At 40.6% G+C, this 21,027-nt stretch overlaps 1 protein-coding gene and 1 long non-coding RNA gene across 9 annotated transcripts in view; one reads left to right on the top strand and one right to left on the bottom strand.

Moving 5' to 3' along the window:
* Positions 1-21,027, bottom strand: part of carmil3 (capping protein regulator and myosin 1 linker 3) — a 97,187-nt gene that overhangs the window by 2,128 nt on the left and 74,032 nt on the right. For 3 of the 8 annotated variants that reach the window (XM_085139876.1, XM_085139880.1, XM_085139882.1), the window contains exons 26-38: positions 16,831-16,944; positions 16,031-16,206; positions 15,858-15,951; positions 13,582-13,707; positions 10,590-10,656; positions 8,997-9,184; positions 8,170-8,249; positions 4,957-5,076; positions 3,888-4,056; positions 2,374-2,746; positions 976-1,082; positions 669-876; positions 276-347 (exon numbers count right to left, since the gene is read on the bottom strand). In XM_085139876.1, coding sequence (XP_084996002.1) covers positions 276-347; positions 669-876; positions 976-1,082; positions 2,374-2,746; positions 3,888-4,056; positions 4,957-5,076; positions 8,170-8,249; positions 8,997-9,184; positions 10,590-10,656; positions 13,582-13,707; positions 15,858-15,951; positions 16,031-16,206; positions 16,831-16,944 — 1,894 coding nt within the window. The remainder of the gene's footprint in view (positions 1-275; positions 348-668; positions 877-975; positions 1,083-2,373; positions 2,747-3,887; positions 4,057-4,956; positions 5,077-8,169; positions 8,250-8,996; positions 9,185-10,589; positions 10,657-13,581; positions 13,708-15,857; positions 15,952-16,030; positions 16,207-16,830; positions 16,945-21,027) is intronic. The other 5 variants (XM_085139879.1, XM_085139883.1, XM_085139877.1 and 2 more) reach the window with 4 other exon arrangements.
* Positions 6,711-7,332, top strand: LOC146498327 (uncharacterized). Its single transcript, XR_014870530.1, has 2 exons — positions 6,711-6,942; positions 7,183-7,332. It is a non-coding gene; the product is annotated as an uncharacterized LOC146498327 (long non-coding RNA).

The following is a 21,027-nucleotide window of genomic DNA, read 5'->3' as shown; positions in this document are numbered from 1 at the left end:
TACAGGAACTCAGAATAAAGGATGCAGGATAAAGCAACAAGTTGATGCGCGGCCAGCACGCTCTACGGGGTTGGAAGCACATCAAACAAGAGAGTCACGCTGAGTTTGTTTGATAAAAAATAACAAAGGCGTTGCACCATTGTTATGAATTATGAACAACAACAAAAAAAACCCAAGACGTGCATTTGTATCTTTACGTACTAGTGCCAGGTACTACAAAATGCATGCACAACAGCGGGGCTGCAGAAACAAACACAGCACCAGACACACAGTACCTATGTCAAACGAGCTGGACTTCCTGGTCTGATGTGATGTAGCTGGAAATCCATTATGGCCTCCCTCCTCATCTGTGTTTGTTGGTTATCGTTAATTGGGAAGATCACAGCAATTATTTGCATCTTATTATGCCAATCTGCCCTTTTTATCCACATCATTAAGAACACACTGCCTGCTAGAGATCTGGCCTTTTACTTTTGGGGATGTTTACGGTTCCTGTGACTGAAGAGCAAAAGAAGACGGCCAAGCATGGAACGTAAAGATCTAGAACGTTCGTGATGGTGATGTTAAAGTTCCAGGTTTATTACTTTGTTTTTAAAAAAGAAGAAAAAACTAAGAGGAGACATTTTGGACTGCTATGACTGTGCATAGATATAAAATGACATGGTTACCGTGACTGATTACGGCAGGATCTGCTGCTTCCATCCCAGGCTTGACAGACGCCGGTGGGCTCATCCTCTCGGTGCTTCCCTCACCTTCAGCGATGGTTTGACCAGGAGGTAAACACCTCTGATCATTGATTTGTTCTTCTGCTGGGGTGACGGGGGAGGTCTTGGCCTTATCTGGAGAGGTCTTGTCTCTAGAAACATCCAGGCTGGGCTGATGGAGGAGCACAAAATTTGACTATGCAAGAGAAAAATATGACAACAAGATGTGCTTTCTCTTATAGTACGTACAGCGCATACAGCATATAGTTACCTTATTGGGAATGAGAGGACGCTCTCCCTCTGGCCCTCGCCCTCTCTGTTTCTCCTCGTGCTTTCTTTCACACTGGTCTCCCTCTGCCTCCAGCCTCCCTGCTTCTTCTGGGAAAACAAAAAGCAGCCAACACAAAAAAAGCTCAATTTATTTCTGGATTTCTATAGTAGCCTTGCACGATTCACAGGTCAAAATTATTCTCAGCTGTCTTCAGTTCATCCACTTCCTCTTTTCACTCTGACTTTAGGCCAGTTTCCTTCTGATTGGCTGCCCCTCACTAATGTGGGTGGTGCTGCTGCTAATTCTCCTGAGATGACTACATCCACTCTTTGATGTCACACAGAGCAAAAAGTAACCAACAAAGAAAAAAAAAAGACAGCCCGTCTTTCTGAAGCCTGAAGAGGTTTTTGGCTCACAGTGTTTATTTATTCATAGACTAAAGTCATTATCTGAAACTTGTCTAATATGAGCATCCCCCACTATAACAGTACATATACACTATACATGACGTAAGATAAGAAAAGCAGAATAAGACCTGAAGCAGGAATATTGGCAAGCAGCACACATTTCACACGAATCTGGGAATGGGAGCCTTTGGCTGAAGGGGCTGAAAGCACAAACTGTGCAAATTAAAACCAACCAACCTGGATTGCTTTTCCATTTCTGTGTTAAGAGCTTGCTCCAGCTTTTAAGAGACAACTATTTATATGTGCTGCTGTCCACAGCTTGCATTAAGGATTTCAATCGGACGATAAAGATGCACATCCCCGTACCCTTTCTCCGTTTTAACGCCAAACTGCTGGCTTTAACATTGATTTTATGCCATGACCAGTTCTGTTACAGTGATCTCTTAATTCCCGTTGAGTCAGACTGCAGTCTACAATACTCGGAGGTTTTGCTCATTAAGAAGTCTAGACTTGAGAGTTAACAATGGCTCTTTCGCCACAAAAGGCCTCTATAGCTGAAGAAGCCTTCAGGACAAAGCCAATCATGTCATCGTCTGCTCTCGTACTGCATCTCTCATTAAACACACTTTGACATACTCGTCTACACTTTGCAGCTTTTGTGAGTTTTCTGCTTTTTTTCTTCTTCAAAAACATGGCATCTTCTGATTGTTTTCCCTTTGAACTTTTATCCAACAAGACAGTGATCTAAAAATATATCACGGTCAATCACATGATTCGTGCCATGTGTACAGATGTGAGTCTATTTTTAGAATTATCATTATTATCATCAGTCATTCTAATAAGAGTCAAACCTGAGTCTTCATCATTTATTATTTTATCATCATATTTATACCATGTGATTATTATCATGTTGGATACTTATTTATCCAATAGGGACATTTTACAATATTATACTTTAACAGAACTTCAGTTGTTGTTTAAGTTGCAATACCTAAACTCTCCTGCAGGTGTCTCTGCCTCATGACAGCCAAACTGGGCTTAGCACTCTGTGGAGGCGGCTCTGGCCTTGGCCCACCGGGGGCCACGATTCCACCTCCGCTGCTCTGCACATCATCTTCTATATCAGTCCGCGAGTCTGTCAGGGGCACAATCCTCTCCTGCCTGGCTGTCTCCATCTGTCTGTCCGTCTGTTGTTTGGAGGACGCCACGTGGCCGTTAGTTCGAGTATCTGTCGGGGCATCTGAGATGGTGACTGATCTGTCAGCATCCTGGTCTGTCCCTTTGATGTCACAGTTGCTGCTGCCGTCGGAGTCTTCGATTTCTGCCCCGATGCAGCTGTACACCATGCTGACCAGGTCTGTGGACTGGATGAGGACAGAAGCCACGGACACAGTTAGAACGAGTCAAATCGCTGATGATTTAATGAATAGCATAACTCTCTAATCTGGTGCTAACAATAGAGAAAGTGAAGGCCTTAATTAAAATGTATTCTGTTGAATTCAATTATAACAAAATTAAATTATCGTTAATTTTTTTGCAGTGGATGTCCTCAAATCCCCTTAATGATCACTAAGGATCCACGGGCTCTACTTAGGAGAGAATTGGAGTAATCCAAGCCGTCCCTCAGCACAGAGTTTAAATAGCCCTCCACACCTTAGGCAACCTACTACAATAAGACACATAAAAAGGCTGCGAACAGCAGGTGGCTCGGACAGCACACGGCCATGCACTGTTACATGCCATGTAGAACTATAGAAAGAAGTAGCAGCTGCTCACTCATGAATTAAACTGGAAGCAGACTTGAAAAAGAAATGGAAATAGAAATGCATTAGCATTTAATTTAAACTTTAAAATCTTATTTAACTATTAAACACTTTTATCAAGTCACTGTGTTTGGCAAAGCCCTGAGGAATGCAATTTCAAAAGAATTTAATGAACACTTTGAAAACACATCAGATTACAATGGTAAGAAAAGGATATAGATGTAGCTGCAACATTGTTGTGCACCAGGAGGAACCCAGGACCCACTGCACCAGCGTAGGGTCCTCAGGCCACCCTCATAAAGTCTGTATCTGATTGTTTGGTTAGAGACATTCACACCAGTGTTCTACTTGTAGCTCTGACAGTGCTCATCCTTTTCTTCCTTGCACAAAGCAGCAGATACCAGTCCTGCTGATGGGTTAGGGACCTTCTACAGCCTTGGACAGCTCTGCTAGAGCAACTGCCTGCCTCCTGAGATGGAGGAGACACAGCAAACTTTGTGGAAATAGCAGGACTGATGTGCCATCCTGGAAGAGTTGGACTACCTGTGCAACATCTGTAGGGTCCAGGTATCACCTCATGTTACCAGTTGTGACACTGATCCTAGCTAAATGCAAGACTAGTGAAAAACAGCCAGAAAAGATGAGGAGGGAAAAATGTCAGTGTTGTCCAACTGTAAAAAACATTCCTTGACTTGGGGGATGTGTCATTGTTGCCCCTGTTAGTTAGAGACATTAGTGTTACCTGTCTTTGGATGAGGCAGGGGGGGCTGGCAGTTCTCATCCCATGCACCGGCATGCCCTGAGTTGGGTGAGGTGAAGGCATGCTCCCATTTGCTCCTGGGACAACACTCTCCGGCCTCACGGCGTCTTTAGGATGCTGAATCATGGAGTAGACATTCTCTGAGGCACTGCTGGGCAGAAAAGGCCAGACTTTTCAGCACTGGTCCGTCTAACTGACTTCAATCATAAACCATACACTACATTTTTTTTGCATACAATATTATTATGCTTATGAATTTACAGTAACACCATCAGTTTGAAACACTGCAGTTTTTCTGAAGCACGACAGCTTACTTCCTACACAATGTGCTGCTGTTAAAAAACAAAAGACATGAATGTAGAGAGCAAGCCAAGTGAACGCATCAACAAACAATCTCTTTGATTGCTTAGCAACAATCTGCAGGTGAAAGCTTACAAAACGCAGCATACTGTATTTAAGAAACTATTTCTATCTATGACTTCCCCTCAGATGAGTCTTCTTTGCTTTTATGCTTCTCTTTCAGACTCCTGTAGACTCGGCCTATAGCGTATGTGTGAAATTCCTGCACCGCAGCAAGGCTGTTAACCAGCAGAGGCAAGGGCATCACCGTTTTTTTTAAAGCACACCTCAGAGCTGAAAAACAAACTGCGGCTCTCGCTGAGAAACCTTTTCGTCCGTTTCGTGCTGCTGTGTAGTTTAAGCGAACAAAGTGCGCCTATTAAGTGCTATTCTCCCCCACTCAGCTGTTAATCTGTGCAAATGATTTTTCTTTTTAAAAAGAAAGTTTGCAAACTTTTTCCCCCAACGCTTTCTAACTCCAGCGCCATTATGTAACAGCAGCTCAAATGCATCCAGCGCCATAAATTCAAAGCAAAGGAAAACAGCTGGGGATGGGGAAATATTTTCTCCTATTCAAATATTCATGAAGTTTTGAAGTGGCGTTAATGCCCAGCGCTGGATTAATTTAACCGCCATCTCGTTCTCTGGGCGTGTGCTCTTAAATGTTACTTTCCTCCACTTCTTCCACTCGGCTCCTGTGCTGCATACTCACTCCGAGTCCTGATTAGAGATGGTGGAGTTGCGGTTCTTGCGGAATCCTGAGAATATGGACAACACGCTTCGTCTTTTCTTCCTCCTCAGAGACTGGGCCTGATGCAGGGACGACAACTGACTGAAAGTGAAAAGTAGAGAAAAAAACAGAATGAGTAAACTAAAGCATTGGGTAAGAGGGTAGGCACACACAGTGAGATTAAAGCTAGACTGCATCATTTGGACTGTTTTGTTTTGTTAATGCAATCAGCCAGCAGCCAGTATTTATCAGTATTCTGTGAAAGTCATAAGTGGCAGGCTGATCCCAGAATTAACATCCAACTACATTATTTGAATGAACCGTTTGACAATAACAGGAAACATAATTAGTATGCCGAGTCCTGAAAGCATGGTTTAATACTCTGGACAGAAGCAGTGTTTCTGCTGCCTAAGCACACTGCTGCTGAGCATGAAGCATACGCTGGCATGTAACTTTAAAACACTTGCTGGGTTAACCATCATTTACATAGTGCTGTCCAGCTTTGAGATGCAAAATCATGCCGATTTTACCAAACAGTTAATGTTACTAAGCTATGGCATCTAAAGGAATAATGCTTAAAATTAGCTTCACTTTGCATAAATATAAAAAATCTTACACTACACCAAAGCCTTAACCCAAACTTTGAAAATAGTCTAAAACACATATAATTACTAATTAAAAAAGCAGTTTTGTGTTAAATATGTTTAAAAAATAGCTTGTGTAGCTTTTCAGCACTGGCCTAATACTAGAATACTTTGGTTATTTGGGATAGTAGCGTGAATAAAGTTATGTGATAATTCATACTTTATTTTACACATACAGTATATTCATAAAGTAAAAAGGTTTTAATTTCTCATACAACATTAACTAGATTATGGTAAATTGATTGTGACTTGTTTATTGATAGGGCTAACATGTCAGCAACTCAGCATCTATTTATCTTCAAATTTGGGACAATTCTGGCATCCATCTGCAGCTGTGTTGTGCTTGCCTGATCAATTTAAATCCAATACTTACACCACTTTAAACTTTGTTTTTGGGGTCCAGAGATTACTCAGATTTAATGAAAATAGTTCAGCTGTTAAATATTCCACTGGTATGCTAGTGGCTATATAGACTATTTATTTCAAGGTAGTTTGCAAGTAGTGTAGGAACATGTAGTTTTTAGTTACAAATTCCTATGTTCATTCTGTGCAGAGGTTAGAGGGACTGCAGAGTCAATCAGCTATCCTTAAGTTCATTCATTATTTATTATTTTTCACTTAGTTACATTTTCTTTGCCAACATTTCCTTCTGGGTTTGAGTCTTTGAGGATGCAGCTTCAGTCACTTATCCACATGGCACCACCAATATACCAACGCTGCCCAGAAAAATTGGGAACATGGGAATTTTCCCAGTGAATAGCATACTGTAATTGACTTAAATGTGCATAAGTGATTTTATTCCCACTTTTGTGGGGAGTAACATTGGAATTTTAATCACCTTATATACTGACATGGTGAAAGACTTAGCAAACAGTTACTCACTGACACATTGAGCACATACTGAATATCATTAGGATTGTTCTGCAGTGACAGTTGGTAACTCTGGTAATTACTCTCCTTTAAGCACTGCACTTGGTCTCTATCAACAAAATATGTGATTTCTTAGCTGCTAAATGTTCCACTATGTCCAGAAGCAAGTCTCCAGCTTTGTGTTTTTACTCCTTAAAACTTATCACAGGTTCACAACTGCAGAGTTCTTGTGTAACAGGGTCATAAGTCACATTGTTATAATTACACAAAATGTGTCCTAAACCCCCAAACTGTTCCTTTTATACCTGACTTTTAGGACCTCCAAGCCTGTAGTTATGTTCATTATCAGTTAGAGCCCCTCCTCATTCTTTTCTTCTTCTTCTTTGGTGCAACCCTATAAATACAGTGTACCCCTTTTGCCTCTCCCCTTTTCTACAATTCCCCTGTGGGAGAGGTGGGTGTCATTTCTTTCCCAACACTGTAAAATGCTCATATAATGCATATTTAGCCACCTGGATGTTTCTGATTGTGATTTTAGTTCAATTATTGTCATTATTAAGCCTGTTTTTTGTTAGATGTTATAAGTGTGTAGTATGTGTGTATTATAAATGTGTGTTAGGCGCCATAAATGCTAGCTTGGAAGTTGTGGTGGGTTGAGCTAACCCTCTTCCCCACTGTTTGTATTTGGTCGTAGGAGCTGGAGTGGGCAAATTATTTACTTGGAGGCCTTTCTTTCTTTTACCTTTGTTATCAGGTATGTCGGATTTTGTGTTGTTGTTTTTGTTTTATCTTATGTCAAATATGTTACGTGTAAATCCATACTTTATGTTCAATGTAAAAATAAATGCCAGCCCCTTTTCTACAATTCCCCTGTGGGAGAGGAGCTGGAGTGGGCAAATTATTTACTTGGAGGCCTTTCTTTCTTTTACCTTTGTTATCAGAGATCAGACACAACGCAGAATCACACTGGTTACACTTGCAAAGATTTAAACAGCAAATTAAAATGCACCGTTTGCATTCTTTAACACAGCTAATGTGCTCTTCTTAACATTCAGAAATTGCCCTTCCTTCTTCTCCGTCATACGGTGTACAATGCTACAATCGTAGATGCCGATATTAAACAAAGTTGTAAATGCTGAAATATGAGTGAACATATGTCTAAATGCTCACTTTCAGAATTTTGTTTTTGCTTTTAGTGCTGTATGATATCAGTGACTTGACCGGCTCTCACACCGTCTGTTAAATCTTTTGTCAGGTAAAAAAAAGGCATCAGAAAGCTGACTTAAAGGGAGGAGGAAGGAAGATACAACAGTTTGTTTCAAACAAAAGATGACTCGAGGACTGCACCAAGACCTAAGGTGATGCAAATGTGTCCAGAAGCATGCGTTTCAAAAAAAAGTACAAGGTAAAATTAAATGTGTGGTTAAGAAATGCAGGGAAAAAGAAACTACAATGGAAAATGGTACATTGTAGTTTATTTGCATGTTGTTTTTTATGTATTTGTTTTTCATTTTACTGTTTAAATGACAAACAATAGAAAACAGGTTTTACTGATACACCAGATGTAAGACACAGTTCCCTCAATGTCTTGTCTTGTGTGTCGTCCTCGGGGCTCAGTGTAGTAAAGAATTTATCACATACTTAATGACTGCACAGAGACTGAGTCGATTCTGGCGTCTACCTGTCAGGTAAAACTCGTTTGCTGTAGAAATCAGGCAGTCCGTCCTCCAGCATGTTGACTCCTCCATTCTCAGAGCAATGCTGCACACACACACGCACACACACACACACACACACACACACACACACACACACACACACACAGTATGACAACGATCAGTCTTGCCATGCCGACAAAGGGGATGAAAGGCTGACAAAAGTTATTATCATTTCTAATGGCTGGCTGATAAACCTGAATCTGCTGCCAACAGAAATCTGTTTGTAAAACAGCTCTTCATCATGCTGCCCTAACTCAGTTTGTACTGATTTAGGGGGAAAAAGCTTTACAAAGTCTCGAAACAAACAAGCTACTAAGTTAGCGGCTGCCCTGCGGCCCAGGGGAGATGGCTGCGCATGATTACCATTTGAATCACAGAGACACGTGCGACAGCTTCCTATTTTAAAGAGAGCTTATTTTTGGAAGGTGCCGCTGGCAATGAAAACAAGATGAATAACAAAAGTTTACATGCAGCAGCCAAGAGATTTAAAAAAGAAAAAAACACCTCAGAAAAACCATGTTTGGTTTACTTTCTCTCGTTTGCCTCCCTCTGTGCACTTTTGTGGAAACACATGGACTGAAGTTCACGCTGTAGTATCAGATCAAAATAAAAGGCCAGTTAAACACATACAGTGGTGCTACAGGCGCAATAAAAACTCACTTAAAAAGAGCCCAGTGAAACTGGTCAGTATATATCCTGTGGAAGCAGCTGCTAGTCTGGAGGGGACACTGATCCCTGCCCACTGAAGCTCATAACATGGTCAAACGTCACTGCAAAGTCACAAACTCACGGATTCAGGAGGTAGGTGTCCTGCTCTGTGTCGCCGTGGCGGGCGTGGCCTGGCGTGGGTCACGTGGCGTAAGGGGGATCCATTGGTGGGGAGAGTGGACAGACACTCCCATGATGCCGAATGGGTAAGCGGGGCAGAGTGAGGTGGAGCTGAAGGTGTCGGAGAGGAACTGGGCTCCTCACCTAAACCTATGACAGGAAGGGAAATGGATTGTGACAGAACTTCATTTATGAAATACCACTGATAAAATCCTCTTTGATTGGAATTAAATGTATGATTAGACTAAATTTTCAATCAGCTCGTGAATGTCACATTTTTATTGCTTTTGAAATGAGAAAAAATGCTTCCTGTTAGAAGACAAATCCCACTAGTGGGGAAAAGGCTCACTCATGGTTGGGTTGGTGTCAGAAACAATGTTATTTTATAATAATGCTTCATTCTATCTACAGAAATATTACTATACTGATTACAGCCCAAGTGAAACAACAGAATAAATACTGAACAACATTATCTCTTATGTCATTATGCCATGTTGGACATTTCTGTAGACGAAAAACTACTTTATTGACTAAAAAGATGAAAGATCAAGTGACTCTTGCCCTGGTATTGGCTATCTATATAAAACAGTAATGTGCAAAAGTCTCAAGCCATCCTTCATGACTCAGTTTGTCCACCTTTATTCTTCAACACAGCCTGAACTCTGTCTCTTAACTTCTTTACATGGTCTTCAGGAACAGTTCTCCAGGCTTTCGTTCTGTTCTCTATCAAGATGATCCCACACTGCTTTAATAATGCTTAGGTCTGAGCTCTGGAGGCCAATCCATGACTAATAATGTTCCATTGTGTGTTTTTCTATCCAGGTATTCTTTTACTGCATTGGAGGATGGATGCATGTCAAGTCCTGTATCAGGTCTCCCAACATCTCTATTTCTTAAAGACATGATTATTAGATACCTTTCATCTGCTGTAAATTGTTTTTTAGGCCTACCACTTTTGTGTTTTTGTCTTTTCCTTGTCAAGGTTCCTCAGGACACACAGTACACCACGCTGAGATTTGACAACTTGTGGTCTAATAGCTCTTTGAGAATCACCTTGTTGGTGCAAACATATTATTTTTTGCATGTCAATCAATATTTTTTGTAGATCTAACAAAAAAGGGGAAAAAATTAGGCAGTTTTTTGGGGGACTGTAACACAGTGCCATAGACACAATTAAAAATGGGTTCTTTGCTAAGTCGTCTGTCATGTGTAGACACAACACTGGTTCATCCCTCGAATGAGGTGTCTTCTTTTGCTTGCATGATTGATAGGTCAGTGATAAGTGGCTTCACAATAAATAAATAAATGAAATAAAATCAATTCTCTGAAAATGCTTAGATACAAGGACTGGACTGAAAATGAGTGAAAAAACATGTCCAAAGAAAAACTCTGAAAGGCCTTCTGAAAGCAGAAGGAGACACAAAAGCTTTTACAACAAATTCTGAAACAAAATATAAAGGAATGAGTGATGACTTCAGACTTTTGCACAGTATTGTATTTCACGATACTTTAGCACGTGACAGCAATAATTTGCGACTACAGACTGAACACTCACTCAGTCTGGTGGAGACGGGTCGAATTCTTCTAGTTCTGGAGCTCCGCTTCTTAATGGCCATGGTGTCCTTTTGTAAGAGATCGTTGTACATACACAAATGTTTTTAAATGCCTTCACTTCACTTATAACACAATTACAACGCACAAAAAAGTTAAATGGACAAAAGCATCCCATCCTCGCTAAAATAAATGAATGAAATAAAGTAGATCAATGACATACACGTACAGTATTTCACAGAAAATCCAACTGGAGTAAAGCAAAGGCAATGAAAAGATGCAGAAACTGTTTACAAAATCTAAGTGCGAAGCTCAGAACAATGGGATTTGTCTTGATTTTGAGAATAAAATACTCGTGTTGAAGGAGAGAAAAGCTGGTTGATCTGAAGTTGAAAAAATGTAAATCTTGTTCAACACAATTTGTTTGTAACCAGCTCTGAGCGTCAGTATGGTGGAACAGATCAGAGTTTCAACAGCAAAACTGCACCAGTAAACAGAAGTGAATCAAGCATTGGGACACTGAATGTTTTATCTGTTTTCCAACATTTACTAGAGAAAACTTTTACATTTTTAAGGCTTATATCTCCTTGTGCCGTGTGTATCTGGTCAAATCATGTTATCTCATATGAAAGGCCTCCTTCTTCTTAGTTGGGATTTTTAAAATTTCTCATTCTGTGCCCAAAATGTTATAATATATTTTTAAAATGGCACTTTTTAATGTTTGAACCACCTTTAGTGCTATATATCTATATATCTATATATATATCTGTATCTATATATATCTATATATATCTATATATATATATATAGATATATATATAGATATATATATATATATATATATGCATTGCTCAAACAACTTTAGATTCTGTAGAAGTTCTTCTATATCCCTGCAATCTGAGCACGCAGAAGGGCCTGGATCACAGAGGGATTCTGGATCAAAGGATGCTCACTTTAAAAGCCAGGTGATGAGGACACTGTACTGAACACAGTTTCACAGCAATTTTAGTGAGAAGTTTAGTTTCAAACTAGACAGTGACAAACCGAACAGGCAACAAAGCAACAAACTGCAAGGAGAGCATCCATTTGAAAATTTAATGTGAATACAGTGGGTGAAATAATTATTTGATCCCCTGCTGAACACAAAGAAATTAAAAGTCTCAAATTTGTATGGTAGTTTCATGGAGAGAAACAGAATACCAAAAATCCAAAATCCAAAACAATTTACACTGCATAAAAGTATTGATTTGCATGTCACTGAGTGAACTTTTGTTCCCAAGATCACACCCAGAATTCTGGCTCCCATAGATTGGCTGCGTGCCCATGCAAAACACAGCCACTCCTGATCTCGACTTGTTATGTGTATAAAGCACACCTGTCCACAGAATCAGTTTCTTCCATTCCAACCCTTCCATCACCAAGACCTAAGAGCTGTCAATGGACATTAAGGACAAGCTTGTAGACCTGCACAAGTCTGCAGTGAGCAACAAGACCATCAACAAGAAGTTTGATTAGAAGGTGACGACTGTTGGTGTGAATATTTGGAAATGTAAGAAATATAAAATGATCCTCATTCTGGAGCTCCATGTAAGATCTTGCCGAATGGGGTTAGGATGATCATGAGAAACGTCGTGTATCAGCCCAAAACTACACAGGAGGAGGTTTTTAATGATATGAAGGCAGTTGGAACCACAGTCACCAGGAACACCAGTAGTAACACACTACGCTGTAATGAGTTGAAATCTTGCATTGCCCACCAAGCCCCCCGGCTCAAGTAGGCGCGTGCACAGGCCCATCTTATGTCTCCAACATTTAGATGTTCACTGGCAGAGAAGACTTGGGAGAAAGTGCTGAGGTCAGATGAAACCAAACTCTTTGAAATCAACTCAACCCGCATAGTCAGAGAAATGCAGAGTATGATCTAAAGAACACCATCACCACAGTCAAGCACGGTGGTGGAAACATGGTTTGGGGCTGTTTATTTGCTAATGTTATAGGACTTTTCACAGCAGTGACGAACAAGAACCTCCCTTCCTCAGACAGAACACTGAAGATGGGTTAGTGACGCATCTTCCAGCATTACAATGAACCAAAGCATACCACCAAGCCAACAAAAGAGTGGTTAAAGAAGAAGCTCATTAAGGTCATGGAGTGGCCTGGCCATTCTCAGATCTCATCCCTTTAGAAAACCTGTTGAGGGAGCTGAAGTGTCGAGTTGCCAGGCAGCAGCCAAGAAACCTACAGGATTTAGAGTTTCTGTTAAGAGGAGTGGGATAAAATCCCTCTGAGATATGTGCAAGCCTGGTGACCAACTACAAGAAGCACCTTACCGCTATGTTTGACAACAAGGGTTTCTAGCCCAAGTACTAAGCCATGTTTTGCTTTCAAATCATTATTTATCTCAATGACATTAAAAATTTATTTAGAACTTTTTTGTGTTTTCAGTGGATTTCTGGTTGATTTCTTTAATGAAACTACAAACTACCATTGAGCAAATGTACAAATTCAGCAGAGGATCTAATAAATATTTCTCCCACTGTTTGTCCGGGAGTCATGAAATTATGAGGGTGAATTTAAAAAAAATATATCACACCTTACATTTATGCAGACTCCCCCAATTTGAGGGAGTCAGAGAGGGATGAGAACCTTTCACCAGATTTGGTTGATTTTTATGTGGTATGAACCCAATTTTTGGTGTTGTGGAAAACAATAGCACATCTGGAAGAATGAATGCTTTATTAATCTTTTCAAATACAGGTCAAAGGTGGACATCTTTTCATTGTTTGCTTTGGCTCTTCTAAACCATCAAATCAAATGTAACTTTTCTTCCTCTTTCTTTTGTCTCTGAAAACTGGTTTTGTTCTTAACACTTATTTTAGGTGCAGTCAGTTAAGTATTATATCCATGCCTTGAAATCAGACATGCTTCTTTTTAAATGAAGAAGCTCATTCTTGTTAAGTGTGCACATGAGGTCAGCGTGTGTCTCGCACACTTACTATTCCCAGGTTGACACCAAAGTCCTCATCGGCGAATTCCAGAGACTCGACTATTCTGGACTGTCTGATATTGCGTCTGCCCGTCCCGACATCGTCCCAACGCTTTGCCTGAGACACCTGCCGCAGCTGATGCAACACACACATCAAAGGCACGTATCATTGCATAGACACAGACGCTCACACTCGCGCAGTGATGACATGTGGAAATATATCCTTAAATGCTATCTGGGAGGAGAGGCATGTCTGCCCTTGTACCTGAGAAGCTCACAAACAAAGTACTTTACCACCGTTCGTAAAGCCCATGAAGAATATGAATTAAATACAATATCTTGATTATCAAAGCAGAGTAAGGCACGATAGAGGACAAACCGGCATTGCACCAAAAGAGAGAAAGGAGAATGAGATGTAACAGCAGACGTGTTGAACTGAATGCCAAGCAGAGCAGGGGAGGCTGTGTTATTACTAAGAGTCAATTTTTTCCCTGCTTTTCTGCTGGTTTCATTTGAAACAATTTAATTTTATGGAGAGGAGAGCCCGGAGGGTCTCATCATGTCCTTAACCAGCTTAAATAAAGTTGTTATCTGGCCTCTGAGCTCAATATTCTTTTTAAAGAACAAAGCTCTATACCTATATATCTTCATTGTATATGTTAATGACATGCGAACCAGGGTGTCTTCTTCAGATAACTGCACGCATTAGTATGCTACTGTTCACCTGGAATAACGAAGAAGAATTTATCCAAACTACGCTTGTACAGTTCAGAGTTTTTATTAACATGTCTGAACTAAATGATTTCAGTTTCAATTTTAACTTCGCTGATATTTCAATATGATCTTGAGAAATTTCCTATCCTGTGCTTGTACACTGGTACGGCTGGAGGTAGGATTATTATTTTATCAACCATGTGTGCGATGTGCAATAAATATACCAGAGTTACAGGAGCACTGAAAGACAACATCCATAACAATATTAATGTTTGAAAGCATCATATGGAATATAATGAATGAATGTCCACAGCGTAGGAGGACTTTCTTAATTCGGTTAGACATCACTATGTATATTTGCACATAATGGGTACTTTTCCAGGATGTATTTATTTGTTATTATAAGTTTATTTTAAATGGGCTGCTATGGAAACACACAATAGAGAACATTTCACTGTTGTTCACTGGAGGTGCACAGGAGCTTTATAATTGCTTTGCATTGATAAACATATTGCAAAGTGGTGACACAAGTATTGTAGACCCTCAGCTCAATTACTCATAATCTACTGGATGATACTACAAAAGTGCTTTTATGCATAACTTGGTTATAACAAGGGGTTATTCGAGGTACGGTTGCCATCACATCAGCTCAAAGCACTCTGGCCGTTTTCTTCTGAACTCTTATCAAACAGGCATTTTTGCCTAGAGAGTTGCTGCTCACTGGGTATTTTCTCTTTTTTGGACTATTCTCCATAAACCCTAGAGATGATGATGAGGGGAAAAATCCCAGTAGATCCACAGTTTCTAAAACACCAACAAATGGGACAAGTTCAAAGTCCCTCCCTGATTCTGAAGCTTGGTTTGAACTTTAGTGGGTTATCACGACCATATCTAAGTGCATAAACGCACTGAACTGCTGCTGACAGGTTGATTAGACATTTGCATGAAGGGGAAGTTAAACAGGTGTAGTTAATAAAGTGTAGAGTGTACACAAGCCACAAAAAATCATTTTGGGATAACAAATTAAATTCATTTTATCTTTAATTTTTTGATTAAAGAGAAAAAACAAATGGATATTTGGGGATATAATATAAGTCTATGTTATTGCTTACAGCTTGATGGAGACAAAAAGGCTTAATAGTCCAGCATATGACGTGTCCTGACAGTTATTTTACTTGAATAGAGCCAAGTTGGCAGTTTCGCCCTGTTTTCAATTTTTATGCTAATTTTACAAGATAACCATCTCCTTCCTTCAGCGACATATTTAATAGACTGCAATTTCCAACACAGCAAACAATTTTCTTTATGAATATAACTTCAAATAACACAAAGCTAAAGTGAAATCTGTAATGTTTTATGCATGTGTGGTAAAAAAGAAAAGAAACTGAGGTGAGCTTTTCCTGTTATTTGCACAGTTCAGACAAACGCAGATCATTTTGGTTGTTTTTTTTTTTTTCAATTAGTCATATTATAAATTTAACTATATCTTAGTACAAAACAGATTCCAGCTTTACATTCAAATAACATTTTTTTCTAGAATCTACAAGAAGGCATGCAGTAAAGTGATATTACCAGTACCAGGGTTTTATGGGTGGTGTAGAGCTCTTGTAGAATCTGATCAACTATGGAGTTGGTCAGATAGGAGACCACAGACAGCTTCACTTCTCTGGGATAGAGAAAGGAATAACAGTTCAATCAGAAGTTCTTTGCCTCTCTAGAACTTTTTAAACCACTCTCTTTCTTACTCCAGAGCTCTGTTGATGTCCTCTGCCGCCCTCTCCATCAGGGCGTTGCGGATGGCGGAGCGAGGGATAGAAACTTGTTCAGAGATGGACGACAAAGGTGGACTCAGTCTCTCAGCTGCTGAGCAGGACATGGGGCACAACTCACGGCAAAGGGACACCATGGAGTCCACAACCACCTAGAGTAGAAGTGTCCCAAGACATGTATCATTACATATATATATATGTCGCCTACAGCTGATGGATTAGCTATAAATACGTATTTATATGCCCAAAATGCCTTTGTATTAATAATTCATATAATCCATTTGTCTCTTCAAGATGTTCTGTTTATCAGACATTTGGACAAAAACACACCTCAACTATCTAAACCTGCATTTTTGGCTCTTTTGTTGTTTTTTTTAATTGATCTTAACAAATGCAAATTACAAATGCAGCGTCTAGCATAATAACAAAATTAGGCAGCATAAACAAAGATGTAAATTATGCTCAAGTAAGTTGAAATTCAATACAAAGTATGCCATATTTCTCCTCGGGGTGCGTGCTGCTTTTTATCATTTGCCTTTGCTGTGGTGCTGAATCCCAATGAGACCAAAATGGAACAAAAAAAATGTTCGAGTGTTCCCTCCCTGTGAATTTCTTTTGAAGTCAGCATACCTGCACTGCACACACATTCACACGGCATTAATGGGCAATTTAAATGCAACTAGCGCTCCACTACTGTTTAAAATACCAATGCATCAGCGAAGGAATGTTTCAGCGATTACAACCAAGGCCACGGTTCAAACCCATCCCCAGGCTACCTGCAGTTCTTTGTCTGCAGCCTTGGCCAGCTCTCCTGCCAGAGTGTCCAGGCGCTGTTTAACAGGTCCATCCACTGACAACACGTGGGCCAGCTCACACAGAGATGGATACAGCTGATGAACACACAACACACACACGTTCAGTGAAAGTAGCAATAATACAATGAAAACACATCCACCTACATTAAAAACTGGTTAAAGTAAAAGCACATACTAAAGAAAAATAACACATGGAATGAAAAGATTTGCTTTGTCACATTGGCTTTTTAATGTTAATGAACATGGCTTAATCCAGAATGAGTTTTGGTTTACTTGCACATTATTTTGATATAAAAGTCAATTCTGCAGCTCGAATAACGGAAGAAACAGTGGCCTCAATTTTTCTACTGATGATTACAACGAAGAAAAATTTGCAATCTTTACTTCAGTTGGTGATATATTTGTGAACTGTCTTGCCGTGAGCTTTTCACAAACTGTTTTATTTGCCTTAGTTTTGAGATGGTTCAGTCACGCTAGATGAAAAAAGCATCCTCTTGCAACAAGAGTAAAAAAATCTCTGGTTGCCGAGTGACTGAACAGAATTTTCTTGCTACTGAATGCACGTAGTTGTGGTGACCGACTTGTCGCTCAGAGACTGAGCGTGCACCTCCTTCTGTGAGTTACCATCGTTTAATGTCAGTTTCTATGGACGGTAACAGATTTGCCACAAATGGCAACAGATTTAATTGCCAACTTAACCCTTTGATCACAAATTGATAGCAGATTGACTTTATCTTATTGCTGCTCCAATATAGTCTCAACGCAATGAAGTTGTTTTGAAGATGGCAACTGACTATTTCAAAGGCATTGAGATGGCGCGTTCACTGCACACACTGGCAATAATTTTGTTTGTGCCGTAGTCTCCAGCCACTGTTTTCCTTTTTTCTGTGAGTGAAACAGGCAACCCTTCACTTTAACTCCTCACTACGGCATCCAGAGAACAGTCTGTTTATTCAGCCTCATCTGTGGTGCTGCTGCCCACCTCTCAATTTTAAATTGCATGTAGACATTGAGGGTCTTGGGAGGGGCCGAGCTGTTATCTTTCAGAGGGTTGTTGGTGCCATGCCCCTCCCCTATTTAAATGCACTTTAGATCAGCACGCATCAACACTGCAAGTGGAGGGAGGTATGGGGTCTTTTCACATCCCCATTCTCTGTTTGCCGTCAATGGGCCAGGAGGAGGAGCTGGCCGCCTGGTCAGGCTCTGGACTGGTGGGCTTCCCTGCTGCTGCAGGTTCAATGCGGTCTGCTTGTCTCCACCGCAGAGTAAAGGGAACCATCTCCTGGGTCTGGGTGTGTTGGTGCCTGGACCTGGGAGTATAGAGGGTGTATGGGGAGTGTGAGAGTGTGTACAGCGTTCATTTCTGTGTCTCCATGTTGGGCGAGTGCGGAGTATTTGTATATGTGTGCATGAGGGTGGGAATGGATGCTTGTGTCTGTGTGTGCCTGTTTGTCTTATGTCTGTGTGTCAGGTCAGGTCTTAGACTCCACCTCTCTCAGAGCATCTCAGGCCCACCCAGTTGTGGCGGCCTATTTTCCCCCATCACATTCCCTGCTGGTGGCTGGTGCCCCCACCCGCTGATGTGTTGGTGGTTCTCTGGGGCTGGGGCTGGGTGCTCGGGTGTGTAGTGGCTCACTCAGGGCGGCTGCTGGGGGGGCCTGGCTTCTCAGGCCACTGCTGGGGGCGGGGGACTCTCTGGTTTTTGGGCCCTTGGGCTCGGTCTGCTCTGGCACAGCTGGCTGCTGGTGGAGCCTTGTCGCTGCAGCCCCCTGTGGCTTCTACACTATGGCTGCTGAGTGACCGCCATCTGAGACCCTCCTCACCTCTTTTCTAGATGGGTGCCGTCATTGTCCCTGCGGTCGTCCTCCTCGAGCTCTCGTCGGGGGGGGGGGGGCTCTAGATGTCTGGGGCCCAGGTCTCTGTGGCTTCCACACCCACTATTAATTCCGTATCAATTTTATTTATACAGCGCCAAATCACAACATCAGTCGCCTCAAGGTGCTTTATATTGTAAGGCAGATCCTATAATGACTGCTTTGAGTGCTTTGAGTGCTATTATGGTAAATGTGAAAGTCCATTTACCATAATAATTATTATAATATAATAATAATAATTCTTAGACACTTAAATGGAACCTTATGAACGCAAGCGTCTTCACACACACAAGTGTCCAAACAGGTACTCACAAATGCATGCTGTTGTTTTCGTTTTGCTTGGTTTTTTTCAGCAGATGTTCAAGCAGATTCTCAGTGTTTCTTCTCTCTCTCTCTGCCTCTCTCTGTCCCTCTTCTTCTTCTTTTCTCTCCCTCACCTTCTGCTAACTTTCTCCACAACTTCTCTTTCTTTCTTCTTTTCTATCCCCTGGTCTACACCGTTCTGATTGTAATGACTTAAGATCAAAAAAATCCTAAAGTACAACTATGAAGTAAACCAGTATAACAAAAGCCATAAAGGTCCACTTTGGAAAATCAATATGTTGGGCATGTTGTTTAGCCTCCAGACAAAAACTCTGATTTCTACACTGCCAGACAGGACAGACAAAAAAACCCCAAAACAACTCACTGTGTCTCTTTGCCTCTCTGTAATAAAATCAGGAAATAAACAATAACCAAAACAAAATAATTAAAAATATTGGTTTAAAAAAACCAACATGAATGATGCATCATCTTTCTAGACGCATGATTTGTGACTCGACAACCATCTTTATCAGCCGTTTGATTAGTCTGAAGCATAAATGACTTTTTAGTTCACGTCACTAGGACATAAAAGCTGCACTTATACACTCGTCAGTCACATCTGACAGAAAAATAAAACGGGTCTGCTTGCTTTAACCCTCCTGTTATGTTGCAGGTCAGATTGACCCAGAACAGAAGAGATGTCACATGTCATCTGCATCACTACAGAAAATGAAAAAAATCTAAATTATAAAAGAAAATTGTAAAATAATCAATGCCAGTGTTTCTGACATTTTTGGATGAGTAAATTTGCCCCGGGTTAAATTAACCCAGGAGCATAATTGGTGTTCCTGGAAACCAACATAACAGGAGGGTTAAGACATAATAAGGTTTTAGATAAGGATCTCAATATACCTTTCTTTGAGTGCAATCTCTTTCTTCTTATGCCTGCATTCGTGCAACCTCTGAGCAGCTCTGGGTGTAGAATTTTAAGTGCATCCCTAACAAACACTATGAAATACAGCTCCATATAAATTGTAAAACTGTTGACAAGTGTTGTGTATAAATAAGCATGAAGAATGTACATTATGCTCGACAGTGTCCAGAACCATTTATTAAATGTTTGCGTATTGCTTTAAAGTAAAAAGCAGGGAGAACGTGCTTATTTACATTTTCTTCCTTCCTGTTAAATTGTATTTGGAATGCAACAATCCATTTATCACTTACAATCCTGTTCACGCCTTTCCTTTAGAAGAAAATAGAAAGCACTGCTCCCCCCGCGTGTCTCCAGTGTATGTGTTGGTGTAGGTGTCGAAGAGTGCAGGTCTACTACTGGTGATCGGTGAAGGATATTTGTGTATTTGAAGAAGTGAGCAGCACGAAACAAACTGTGCTGCAAAGCTGTGTTTTTCATCTTGTTCTTGCTCTGTTTGCAGGGCACATACATTAAGCTCAATGCAGAACATGCTATGTTTATTTGCTGCTGCAGCAGGATATGTGTATTGATAATCAGGCTATTAATACTTGATTGGCGTTCAGCACAAACATACTTCTCATTTGGATTCTAGCATTCAGTTTGGTCAAGCTACACTGCAGTGCCTGCAGCTCATGTGGCTAAAGCATTGTACGGATTTATGGATGCTGGATTATAATCTCCCACACTACAGAAGCCGTTATCGATTCAAAATGGCTGCACCAGCCTAGCGTCGGTCTGTGTTAAAAAAAAACAAAACAAACCCTCATAATCTTTATTCTCTATGTGTTTGTTTGGCCAGGCTGTATTTTGCTGTGCAGGTTTGGGTTATAAAATACTGAGTGAACCCTAAAAAAAGGTTTTAAATAGCAGCATTTACAGCTGCATTAATGCACGTTTATATGGTCACAGAACATCTTACGGTTGGTTCTGACGTCGTGCTCTGGGTAATACTGTGTAATAAACATTTGCATAATTCCAGTTTTAATGGTTTTTGCAGCCCTTTCGTTT

The sequence above is a fragment of the Neolamprologus multifasciatus genome, chromosome 18, assembly GCF_963576455.1.
Source record: "Neolamprologus multifasciatus chromosome 18, fNeoMul1.2, whole genome shotgun sequence".
In the NCBI taxonomy this organism is placed as follows: domain Eukaryota; kingdom Metazoa; phylum Chordata; class Actinopteri; order Cichliformes; family Cichlidae; genus Neolamprologus; species Neolamprologus multifasciatus.
This window is presented reverse-complemented; position numbering and strand designations above follow the sequence as displayed.